The sequence below is a fragment of the Lissotriton vulgaris genome, chromosome 12 (assembly GCF_964263255.1).
Source record: "Lissotriton vulgaris chromosome 12, aLisVul1.2, whole genome shotgun sequence".
Lineage (NCBI taxonomy): Eukaryota > Metazoa > Chordata > Amphibia > Caudata > Salamandridae > Lissotriton > Lissotriton vulgaris.
Genome location: NC_141700.1, coordinates 113,918,207 through 113,931,705, shown reverse-complemented (window position 1 = coordinate 113,931,705; position 13,499 = coordinate 113,918,207). Strand labels below are relative to the sequence as shown.

The window sequence follows — 13,499 nt, the reverse complement described above, 5'->3', positions numbered from 1 at the left end:
ATACTTGCTTTAAAAGCCACAATATAAAGAACGAAATTAGATACCTAGGAATTCTAGTGAATCATGATATAGGAATGATTCCGCAACGCAACCTGACCAAGGTAGCCGGAGACGTAAGGAAACTGCTCAAGGCTTGGGCCTCCTTACCATTAAGTCTGATTGGGAGATCAAACATAGTCAAGATGACCATCATATCAAAGTTCACTTTCTTATTTAACGCAATACCTTTAGAGTTTGGGAAAATGGTACTAACTCAGGCACAGAGAGGCATCACAAGTTTCATATGGGCTGCGAAGAGCACGAGGATTGCTTGGAAGAAAATAAGGAGGGGGAAGAAAGATGGAGGGCTGGCTAGCCCGGATTTGGTAGAATACCACAGAGCCTTTCAATTTAAGAACATCAGAGTGCTACTAAAGAGTCACGAAAACTACCCGAGGTACTTCCAAGCGATCACAGAATCAGACGACCATGTCTTGTATAAGTTCGGTCATCCCAAGTACTTCAAAAAAATAAAACTAAAGACCTTAAGGGACGCAGCAAAGATGTGGGCACAAATCAGAGGAATCCTGAATATCTTGTACTATAGCAAACTGGCTCCCATCTGGAACTCGCCAGGAACCCCTGAATGTTTTAAAGACACACTAGCACTCCCTCTAAAAAGAGCCAACGTAAAGTATTGGGGGCAAATACTAAACGGATCTAACTTGAAAGCATGGACAGAGCTTCAAGAGTTGACAAATAACACACTATCTAAATTTAAATATTATCAAATCTTAAGTTGTTCTAAGACATTACCCACTAACAACTACGAAAATGAATAATTGGAAAAAGAAATGGTCAAAACAACACCAGTACCAAAAGAAGTGGCTAAATGGTATTGGGCTCTGATTAAGGCCAATGACATAAACCTCAACATAGAGGTACAAACCTGGGGGAAAGATCTACTAATAGCGGACCTAGATCTAATTTGGGAAAAATCCGTAGGGAAATGTTGGTCCACTCTGAAATCTGCGGCTTTGAAAAGGAACCATTTATACACCATCCATCGGGCTTACTGGACACCAAGAAAGCTTTTCAAGTTAAAGAACGCAGGAATAAAGAAATGCCCAAAATGTGGAGAAGAAAAAGCAGACGACATCCACATGTTCAAAAACTGCCCCCAATTGAGAGAATTCTGGGACGAAGTTGGTAAGACCCTGAGCATTATCCTGACCAAGCAACTAACTGTAAGTACCACCCTTACCCTTTTTGGGATTGAAGATACAGCAAATGAAGGGCAAGAAAATCTTCTTTTTGTATTGATAGTACTTGCAAGGAGGGAAATCTGTATTAAATGGATAGGGTCTTCCAGCCCAACTCATGCAGAATGGTTGAATTCGGCCATAAGAATTAACAAACTTGATAGGAAGGGTAACACATGTAAGAGATTTAATTTCTGGGAAAGCTTCGAAAATTTCTTAAACCCCAAGTAAGACCAAAACACAAGTCCGATGATTAACGCGATTCATCCTCTGGTGGACAAGTATGGTACTTGCTGAGTGGTCAATGTGACTAGCTCCCCTGCTCCCAAATCAGAGGTTATGGTATGCAACGGGCAAAGGAAACTCCTCTAAAGTTCATCAGGAGGATGACAAAACTCCCAAGACAAGAGAGATCGAGGGGCAGTACAGAAAGAAACTAGAGGCAGATACCTGATACTCCGCATCATACAGTTATCGCAATATGAGGACAAAAAAAAAAAACACAGATACACTTCAAAGAATTCAAACAGAATACAGTAACACCGTTTCCACTGCCTGTTGCCGAAAAGTCTGTTTCAATTTTACCAGACTTCCACCTCAGTTTGGTGCAGAGACTGCTTAAAACTGGATTTTAGTGTTAAATGTGGGAGGACTCCCCAGTTATCATAGTGCACACCAACACACACCCCATCCTTCAGATCCCAAATTCAGGGTGGTTGAAGACGGCGGCCATATTGAAAATGCCTGAAGTTGGCAGGGTTAGCCACTGGAACCTTTACCCTATTGTTTAGGGTGTCCCCAGGGGCATTCGCACCCTTTAGCTTGTGCCAGGCATAAATGTGGCATCTCTAGGCACCCACTTCTGAACACTCCAGGGCCTGAGGCAGATCAAAACAGGACTAAAACCTGCTGCCTGAGACCTGAATAGGGCCCTAAAGGATAGGATCTCCGCTCTCCCACTTGTACCCAAGATAAAAGAAGTTGACTCCCAGGGTTCTATGGCCGACCTCCAGTTCAAGCTATAGGGATAGAACAAGCTAAAAGAGGCCTTTCCTGCAACTGCCCAGCCGATCAGTGACAAATGGGCCTGGACTTTACTCTGCCTGCCACCATGCGAGTCTCTGAGTGCCTCCCTGGAAGTTCTTGGCGGGGAGGAGGGAGGCGGCTTTAGAGTGTATTTCAGTGGTGGACCTGGGCGAGAAGTAATGGATTTCAATAAGGAAAGCTACCTTGACACCCATCCTTCTTTTGACAGATTAACTAAAAGTAGACCACACTGAAGGGCCTAGATGGTCTTCAGTATAGCTCACCTTTTGTTTCAATTAACCAAACAAATAAGTACCTGGTCTTAGCAGCGCAGCATGTAAGACAAGCCACTGGAAGGGAAGAATTATCAGGGGCAATGAGAGGAGGAAGCAAGTAGCACATGGGGAGGGGGGGGGGGGAACTGCCATGGGAAGAATGTGAGAGTGGCAGGTTGGGGAATGAGCAGCACATGATGGAAAGAGGGCTAGACAGGAAGGCCATCATCATTGGGTTTCTTCCTGTTCCGCTGCAGAATGGGGTGTGCTACAACTAATGAGCTACACAGGAGCACTGAATAATATCAAACTATTTGTAAGAGAATAGGAGTTTGGGGGGAGGGGTTCCTGATAAAATACCTGCTGATAGCAACTTATTATAATAAAACCTTTTCAAACGGTGCACCCCAGTCAAGCACCATTCATGCCAAGGATTTATTTTCCTACTTGGTGTTTGTTCCGTTGTGCATCTGGTAACACTTAATAGTGCTCCATAGGTCCACGAATGTGAGGCAAACCTGTAGTCACACAGTCTTCAAGGTCCCCGCCTGGCCATTAACCTGCAAATACTGTCATCTTGCCTGGATTTACAGAAAAATCCTTAGCATGAATGGTGTGCGACTGGTATATACTGTGTAAAATTCATTTAAGTGGATATGTAGTGGTTTCAGGGAGTGAAGTTTCCAGTCCTGACGAAAGCCACAGGGAAGAATGACAGAAACATGTTGCTCAAACCAAAGGAGGACGTAAGGGCCACAATACCCCTAAGAGCTTCCCATTTTTGTTCCCCACTTTTAACCCTACTGGCTATAGCATTTATTAAAGTAACATTTGCTATCAGCCAGGCATTTTTGATAAAACCCCTACCCTTCCCAGCTCCTATTCTCCTACAAATAATTTGTTTATATTCAGTGCTCCCGTGTAGCTCATTGGTTGTAGCAAGCATCGTTCCACTGCAGAACTGAAAGAAACCCAATGATTAAGCATGACACCAAAGATCAACACTGATAGGTGCAGGTTCTAAATTAATAAAAATAAATATATTTTGCTTCTTTTTTAGGTCGACCCTAGAACAGCGATTGCGCTGTTGTTGCTCGACTTATTTTATAAAGAGACCTGCACAGTCCCTAGGGTAGAGTAGATCTCTCTCATTTGTGTTTAGCTTCTGTAAGCTACATTAGCAGTGCCCCTAGACAGGAGCCTCTAAAGTGAGCTCCACCTGAAGGTTTAATTGGGACTGGGATGGAGTTGGATGGATTATAATGCAGTCGAGATTGTAGTAGCGTCCAGACTGAGTGGAGTGAGATAAATAGGGGAAGAATAGAGTGGATTATGGTAGAGTGGATGTGGGGTAGGGTGGAGTGGGTTGGGTTGAATTAGAGTGGGATACAGTGGGTGAGGTGGATTGGTGTAGGATGGAGTAGAAAGGGGTAGATTGGGGTGGGATAGATTGGGGTGGAGAAGATTGAGGTAGACTGGAGCAGAGCTGGGTGGATGTGGAGTAGATTGGAGTGAGGTGGGTGGGGTTGACTGGGTTAAACTGAGTACGGTGGATTGGGTAAGATTGCAGTGGAGAAGGGTATATTAGGTTAGAATGAAGTGGGGTGGGAAAATAGGAGTGGGGTAGACTGAGGTAGATTGTAGCCAAGTGGGGTATATTGGGGTACACTGGATGGGGTAGATTGGATTGGGGTAAGAGTTGTGGAGGGGCATGCAGCGGTTTGTTGGGTCATGAAGTGAGTGGTGTAGATTAAAGTGGCGCGGTGTAAAACGTCTTAAAGTGGAGAGGCGTGGAATAGACTGGAGTATGCATGGTGTCGTAGTGCACTGCCATTACAGACAACTAATGTTCAATTGAAATGACCATTACATTTGCACTGAAATACAGTTTTACTGACACAAATGATGTGTTGAAATGTCATCACATAGTGTATTGATGTGTTTTGATCAAATTCAAATATTTGTTTCCACCACACGTCAGAATTACATTAAAAAAGGGCTTCATTTTTACTTATTCTTATGTATCAGCACAGTTATTTTTTTGCTGTGTGCTAGAGGAAAAAAAACATCCTACACCCTCTCCTCTTCTACTCAGGAGGATTGTCACAAATTCTAGCACTGTGAAGTCAAAGAAAGAAAGAGAAGTAAACACTAAGCTCCCTTGGAGGAGGGAGCTTGACATTTGACCTCTGTATTTGAATGCACAGCAAATGTGACCTGATCAGAACAAGATTTAAAAGCATGTTTACAGAAAGCGAGTTTGTGGAAGAATACAGTAAACAAAGTTTGAGCAACACGAGGGATGAACTCAAGCTGAAAAAGCCAAAAGAAAATAAAGCCAGCAAATAGAAAGCCAGAAAATGTGAGTTACAACCACAAAGCCAATAGTCAGTAACAGACAGGCACGCATTCCTAAGTCAGCTTTCTGAATGTGCCTAGGATGTCTTTAGCAAACCAGACTGTTGCACTGTCTGGTAGGCTTCGACCTAATAATGGGTGGGTTTGCCATCCTGCTGATCTAAAGCAAACTTCTCCAACTAGTAGCTTGTTAAGTAGCTGTCCTGTGTGTAGCCCAGCCTACTAAATTAAAAGCTTTAGCTTGGTTAAATTAACATATGTAAACCATAATTGAAAAGTGTGTATTTGAGACAAAACTAATAATTTTCAGAACTCAAATGCAGATTTTTGGTGAAAAATTGATTAATTTCTAAAATATATGTAAAGCTGACATTTGAGTGAGGAATCATGCTATGTTGTAGAAGCCTATAAATCATTATTACTTTGGTACCAGGGGCATTTACTGTTGTGGCTTTTAGGTATGACCCCTGTAGAGGCACTCAAAATGGAATAAAACAAATGTTTTTCATTACTACTGGCAATCCTGCTTGTAATGGTCCTGGAACAAATTTTCAGAGTGGTGGGGCTACCATCAATATTACATAACTGAAGTCTAAAAGATCGTGAAAAATACAAGTGTCACACAAAGAAAAAATGTAGCAAATGAGCCAAGTTCACTCAGCAGGAGAGTGGTAATATCTGTGCAAATGTAGTGGTCATTTTAATGGGAAATGCACTGTCAGTAAAGAACAGTGCAATACCGCACGATGCTTTGGTGATATATTTGAGATGGTGTGCTGTAAAATACACCGCAAGCTTGTGATGAATTTTAGGGCACACCATCACAAATATATCACCAAAGCATAGTGCGGTGCTGCACTGTCATTTACAGACGGCACATTATCCACTGCAACGGCCACAAGATGCGCACAGGCATCCAGTATTACTGAAAAAAATATATAGCGCACAAGCGATAATGTGCAGATAACAGGTTTCAGAAAATATTCATAATTTGTGCATCACCAAGTGTCTTGATTTGTTTTGACTCAATAATCAGTTTACATCATGCTTCAGAATTTTAAAAAAGTGTACTTCATTTGTGCTTTCCTTCATGCTGATATACTTGGAATAATGTGTACAATTCATTTACAGGTATTTAAATTTTGTGTTAGAAAAAAATATCTTGCAGCCTTTCCCATCTCAATTATTTTACTTCAGCAAGATTGTCAAATAGTTCTCTTTAAAAAAAAGAATCTGTTATTTGTTGTCACAGATCTACATTGTAAAAGAATAAGCATCACTTTGGCAGAACTCACAGTCTGACATTTGACCTCTCTCTTTAAACACATAGCAAATGTGACAAGATAAAAATACATTAAAAGACAACTTTATTTCTCATTCACCTTCTAACTACAACATATTTACTTTTGGGATGCTGTAGCACCCTCGCACCTCGACTTCCAGTACCTATGCCTGCTTGAAGCTCATCACAGCTAATAATCTTGCATGGAGTATATTACAGTACTACGTCATACCACCTACCAATAAAGTGTTTTTTTTAAAAAAAAAAAAAATATATATATATATATATATATATATATATACACCCTTGATCTAACACCTTAAAGTGCGAAGTCATGGAGTGGAAGGAGATTACGGGGGAGAATACTAGCACTTGAAACCACACTTGGCAACTACATATTTAAGATCGCCACAATCTATGCCCCTAATGGGGGTCAGTAGAGTTTCCGAAGTAAGCAATCGTCGACATTAAGCAAATTCCAAATGTTAAAGTCTTCCTGGGAGAGCTTAACGTAGTAATGGACAGCACACGTGTATATGCATGCGTTCAATTTGCCCCCCCAATAATAAACTCTTACTTTGCATAAAAATTTAAAAAAACAATTAAAACGTGGTTATTCACTTGTCTCATTTCCTGGTAAACTACCAGCACCCCCTGTATGTGAACATGCCGAGCTACCTCCACGAGGTGACTGCAGCGCTAGATTACGTATACCTCATGTATTCATTCATCTCCGGAGGCTAAATAAGGCCTTTCCTAGCTGCACTGCTTGGCATTCCCGAGAACATGGTTTGGCATACTTTGAGCAAACACAGCTCCCTGTAGCTCAAACAGTGCAAGTTTTTCCTTATAAATGTTGTGACTTTTTCCTGCTTTTATAATTGCTGGAACAAGACTACAAATCCCAGAATGCAAAGGTAAACTTGTGGACTGATAGAACTACTCAGGTGTGATACTGGGAAACTTGAGGGCTCCGTACAGACACCATGGTTCTTCAAAGCAGGTCTGCATTTCATGGATCCGGGAATAAACATTATCGTACATCCCGCTTTTGAAAAAACTGTCATTTCCATATCAACACAGGCCCGGGAGTTTTACGTTACTAAACCACAACAGCTCCGTTTATCTTGGCGCTACAACGCTATACACCAGACACTATAAATATGCCCATTCGTAATACACAGCCCTGTGCTCCCAACAACCAGGTGCTACAGCTAGGTATCCTCTACAAGGGTACACAACATACCACTCGTATAGCCTTTACTCTCAAGAGTACCCGTGGCACCCAATTATCCTCCTCGTCAGTACCAAGCGCCTCTCCAGTACCATGCCATTGCCCCTGCTCCGGTTTCTTCCATCATTCTCCTAACACACTTGCTCACCCCACCAACCACAACCCACAACCACATCACTTTCTCTAATATTATGCGCCTGCCTACCTCCCTCCATTATATTAGTCTTCTTTCCCCCTGACCAGCACACTGCCTCAGATGCCCCCGCCCCCCTTTAACAGCCCCACCCTCTCACCGGTAGCGGCAGCCATCACCGGACAAGGCACTGAATCCACCTCCTTATCCAAAGCTGTAGGTTCTTGTCCCTCTGTGTCCGGAACAAAGATGGCGGTGTGAGCAGAACCAAAGCATCTCTGGGGGGAGGAGCCGTACACCAAACTCTAGAGTGACAGGTCGTTTTTCCAATCTGTAGCCGAGCCTCAAAACAGACCCGCCCTATATAGTCAGTTCAGCCAACTGCACCCCAGATGAGTGGTGATTGGCAGCAGAGGGTGCGGCAGGATTGGCTTCAACTGGAGAGCGGCGGAGCTAAATGGTGTCAGTAATAAGAGGACGGATGATGATGCAAACCAATTAAAGGAGCGGCTGACCCAACAAATGGACAATAATGACCAGAGTTGCGAACTGACACCTTGAGATGTTGATTGGTTCCGCTACAGAGGAGTGTTAGATAAAAATGTTTTCTGCCTTTAAGGAATCCGCAAGCAGGGTTCATACACATTTCACAAACACATCCTGCACTTTTTGGAAAACGATCTTTGCAAATTTTTTTTATGCATTTAATGTTTCTGGACAGAGATTTTTCAAAGCAAGTTATATGGAAAACAGAAATGTCTATATACATTTTGTCTGTGTTCACACTCAACTTGAAATATTTGGTTTTTGTGGAGAAAAAGGTGAATCTAAATTTAAAACAGCAATAATGATGCTCTTATATAGCCTGTCTTGTATGTCAGTTGATTCAAACAAGCATTGGCAAATCCAATAGGTTTTGCCTATGCAAAAGTTATTGGCTCTGTCCAGTGCTTTAAATGGGCCGGTACTCACCGGTACTGAGTACCGGCACTTCTTCATTTTCTCCCCTTGAGTACCGGCACTTTTTCTAGAATGAAGAGAGTACCGGTACTCATGGGGACCTGACTTTCAATGAGGCAGCGCTCCCTTCATCCCTCAACTGATACCACGGCAGCACCTTTAACAAACACGTCACGGCATCAATCAATGGAGCTCGTCACCAGGACACAGCATGAGCTGCTTTGTAAGTCATCGGGGCAGGGGTGTGTCTGCAGAGTCATTTGCTTATCCATAGATCTTTCACAGTGGGGCTGAGAGGTGGGCTGTAAAATCTAATGGGTGGCGGCGGGAAGCACTGTTCAGAACATAACAAAAGAACGTACGGTCTTCTGTTAGCTATCTATTTTGAAACGGGCCTGAAGTATGTTTCTGAGGTCAAAAGGTTTATTCTCCTGTTAACGAAAACTTCTCCAATTGAAAAAGTATTTTCGTCATTGGTGACTGTTTTATCGAAAATGCATCAGACGCATGTAATCCTAAGTATAGCCAGGTGTATCCCTTCCCCCGTGTGAAGAGATAACCCTATTCACTAGAACAAAAAGAAATGTGTTCCTTATGTAACGTAACTGATTCTATGTAAAGTGCTTTGATAACATGTAACGGAACTGGTGCTATGTAAAGCGCTCTGATAACCTAATCGGTTCAAGTTCGCGCTATATAAAACTCTAAAAATAAATAAATAAATAAATAAATAAATAAACAGGACAGTTGTTTATGAACTCTGCTACACTTCTGGATTGAAAGCGGGCAAGACTAGCTTCGCATGCTTGCTTGCTATACTGTCTGGGGGTGGGGGGTGGGGGGGAGTGCATATTTGGTGGTTTAAATAAGGTTTGTGACTTTCTCCTCAGAGAGGGGGGAAAAACCATGAAGACATTAGATACGATACAGCGTTTTAGCATTCAAGACGTCTGACGAAATGACCATTTGAGCGTAGACTTCCATGGATGTAACATTTTGATTAGTAGTAAATTCAATAAAGATAAGATTTTAGACTGTACACATTTTGCTAGTTTGTTATACAAAGATTAGCCAAGACTGATGGCATTATTATTGTTACAGGTAGATACGATTTTTACTGTTTTGAATAACTCCTAGACGGAGTGTTTAGCAGTATTAATTTTGTCTGTGAAGTATCTAGATTTTTCTGTAATGATTAAGGCTTTATAGTCCTTAATGAGTGATTTGTATTTATTTTTTTTCTTCAGGACAGTAATCTTTTCTCCACTTTTGTTCCTTTGTTTATTACCCCTTCCATTGCATTTTGCGATAGCTAGATTATTTGTCATAATAAAATAGTTGTGTATTATCTTATGCTTTTACCGTCGCCACGCATCTGAATTGCTTTCTTGCATGTTTAAATAGGAAGGGATCTTGTTACCACACTCGCTGATCCCTATTTTATCGACCTTGGACAGACCTTAAGTCCAATCGAAAATGTGGAGATTGGCACCTGGTTCCCCAGTAAAGACGTTATCAGCTCTGGCCCCTCAGGTTTGCAAATGTTCCAGGAGAGACTCGTGTACTCAGAGCCGGTCCTAGGCCTTCTGAGGCCCCTGGCGAAAGGGAAGATGTGAGGCCCCTCTAAGTGCCTTACTGTCTGCACGAGTGCGCTCAGCGCTTTTCCTGCATTTCAGATCGGGCCCCCTGCTCTGTGGTCTACTCTGCGGCCCGGCGGCGGGGCCCCCTGAGTGCGAGGCCCTGGGCAGCTGCCCATACCGCCCATGCCTAGGACCGGCCCTGGGTGCAATGTCGTCAATGTTATTCGTATAAAGCCAGCTATCAAGTTCTTTTTGCAAAGCAACGAGGGAGGAGGTTGGGCAAACTTCATCATGTTTTTCAATGGTCCTTTGTTAAAAGGAAACTGCCTATAGAGGAAAATCCTTCTTCACTTCATTACATGGTATTGCCCTGATCCAAAAGTAACAGGGATTACGCAGCGAATTTCACTAAATAAAGCAATTTTACTTTGTATAAACACATAGTCTAAAAGCCCATACGTCACCACGTTCAATGGGCTGTGGAGCATAAAACATTCCAGGGCCATAGTGAATTGCTTAAATTCATAATAACTATTCGAAACATAACCAAATCAGCGCAAGCACTCCACACTTAGGGCATAAAATTCACGCTGATAGATATATGGCTTAAAGGTCCACCCGTCACCACGTTCTAGGGCTGTGAAGAATGGAATAATCAAAGGTCGTAACGGATTGCCCAGATTCAATCTATCTATTTAAAAAAACAAAGTCAGCACGTTCTATGGGCTGTGGAGAACGCAACAATCAAAAATCATAGCAAGATGCCCGAATGAAATGTAAGTGTTTAAAAAACGAAAGTCAGCGCAGGTGCCCTACTTACAGGGGATAAGGTGAATGTTAAGTCATACCATAAGTCTTTAAAAGAATCTAAAATATCCATAAATCCTAAACAAAATGATCTACATCTTAACTTTTTCTCAGTGGTGAACACACGCTGTCTTAGCCCCTGCCAGACTCGCACACAGTTTAGTCAATGGAAAAAGGAGAACAAAAACCAATATAGATAGACCTCTAAGTTATATATGCATGAACATCTATATAAAGCAATCAAGGCAACATGAGGCTCCTCCTTACCAGAATCTATATAATTACTGCCTAGGAGGATGACATGATCCCCCCTCTCAAAACAAGCAGGTGCAATGCATTAAAAAAAAGGTGGATCCTCCCAAAGAGGCTGAAAGATGAAGTGTGATGCGGATGTGAAGAGGGTGTCGCGCTGAACATGGGAAATGCTGCTGCTCTACTTGGCCACCATGCCAGTAACCAGAGCCAGTGCAGGAAGAATATACTGCAATATAGGTCAAAGCGAATGAAAAGCTGAGCGCTCGTGTAAAGTGCTGCTAATCCAAGAAAGAAGTAATTCTGAAAACATTTGCTAAAATTGGAGCTGGGAAGGGATAATAGTAATTAGTCCATGCTCTTGAGGAGGGCTAAACACAGGAAGAGGCATGACGCATGCATGTCATGAACAAATGGGGAGAAGGAATATAAGAGCAACAATGGCCCCAGCAAATGATAAATCTATGAGCGGGCTGAAGCCCACATAGTATATACAACATGTTTTATTGAGACAGCGCATGCTCTCTAGAGCTGAGACCTAAAAACAACTCTACTTGTCAGGGTGCCTGCTTCCCTGAAAGAAATGTAAATGTGCGCAACTGGTCAATCTCCAAATGTAAAGTGTGCTTGGCTTTAATATATGTAATCACTTGAAGCTTCCTGTTGACACAGATTTATTCTCTTTGGGAGGTATTGTAAGGGAGCTATGAGCTAAACTGTGAAGGGTGTGTTTTAAAAGACAGTTCTAAAAAAAAAGTTGCATTGCATACAGTCTGGGTATTAATCAAATCTATATTTTGGAAGCACTTTTTTAATCTTAAACCATTTTGTAGCAGCCTTTCTTATACTGTGTAATTACATTTTAAAATAATGACTTAAATATTCACAGTGCCTTGTAGCACTAAACATACACAAGCCACTATACTCCACGACACCAACCAACCAACCAACCAATCAATCAATCAGGGTTTCTAAAGCGCAAGCCACTCACCCAGAACGGGTCTCAAGGTGCTAGGGGGAGGGAGGCAGGTGGAGTACATACAGTGTCCGGAGGATCACTGGGTTCCATCGAAGAGTCAGGTCTTGAGGTCCTTTAGGAACCTAGGGAGCGATGCAGTCTGTCGAAGGTAGAGAGGACCATGACTTAGCCGCGAGGAGGGAGAAGGAGCGCCCTCCTGATCTACTTTTCTTGATCCGAGGTACCGTTGCGAAGGAGAGCTGGGCTGATGGGAGAGAGTGCTGGGGAGCGTGGAACACGAGGCGGTAGTTCAGGTTGGTGGGTCTGTTGTTGTGGAGGGCCTTGTGTGCGTGGGTGAGAAGCTTGAAGGTGATTCTCTTCTCGACAGGGAGCCAGTGTAAGGACCGTAGGTGTTGGCTGATTTGGCAGTGGCGGGGTAGGTTGAGGACTAGTCAGGCGGCGGCTTTCTGGACGTTCTGGAGTTTACGGGTGAGGTTCTTGTTGATTCCGGCGTATAGTGCGTTGCCGTGATCCAGTCTGCTACTGATAAGGGCGTGTGTGACAGTTTTTCTGTGTTCGTGGGGATCCACTTGAAGGTCTTGTGGAGTAGGCGGAGGGTGTGGTAGCAGGAGTAAGTGATGGCGTTGACCTGGTGGTGCATTTTATGTTCGGAGTCCAGGATGATTCCGAGATTGCGTGCGGGGTTGTCTCCGAGGGCGGAGGGGCCACCAGGTGTCGTTCCAGGCGTCCGGGTGAGGGCCCATGATGAGTAACTTGGTTTTGTCCGTGTTGAGTTGAAGGCAGCTGTTCTTCATCCACCAGGCGACTGCTTCCATCCCGTTGTGAAAGGTGCGTTATGTGATGTTGGGTTCGTTGCATAGGGAGAGAATGAGTTGGGGGTCGTCTGCGTACGATGAGATGTTGAGTCCATGTGCTCTGACGATGGATGCGAGCTGGGCCGGATCTATGATTTTACAACGCGTTATTTTACAACGCATGCTGTAACATCGCAACTTTTACAACGCAGCTTCCATTACATCGGATGCCATTACAACGCAGGATATTACATAGCAGATGCTATTACAACGCATACCATTACATCGTAAGTATAGGTAAGTATAACTTTTTAAAAAAAATGTAATTAAGTTAATATAATTAATTTTATTTTACTAATATAATTAAATTAATTTTAAAAATGTAATTAATATAATTTATTTAAATAAGTTTAATTTAATTTAAAATAGGAATTAATGTAATTTAATTAATTTAATATAATTTTATTAATTTGATTTAATAAATTTTATAATAGTAATTATTTAAATTTAATTAATTTAATTTAATTAATATAATTGAATTAATCTTAAAATTGTAATTAATTTGATTTAATAAATTT

General features: G+C 42.3%; 1 protein-coding gene across 1 annotated transcript in view; it reads right to left on the bottom strand.

The window, feature by feature from the left end:
* ARNT (aryl hydrocarbon receptor nuclear translocator) overlaps positions 1 to 7,861 on the bottom strand; it is a 173,475-nt gene extending 165,614 nt beyond the window's left edge. Inside the window, exon 1 of the mRNA XM_086947454.1 lies at positions 7,710 to 7,861. Coding sequence (XP_086803580.1) covers positions 7,710 to 7,725 — 16 coding nt within the window. The 5' untranslated portion in view covers positions 7,726 to 7,861. The remainder of the gene's footprint in view (positions 1 to 7,709) is intronic.
* Between the last annotated feature and the right edge of the window lie 5,638 nt (positions 7,862 to 13,499).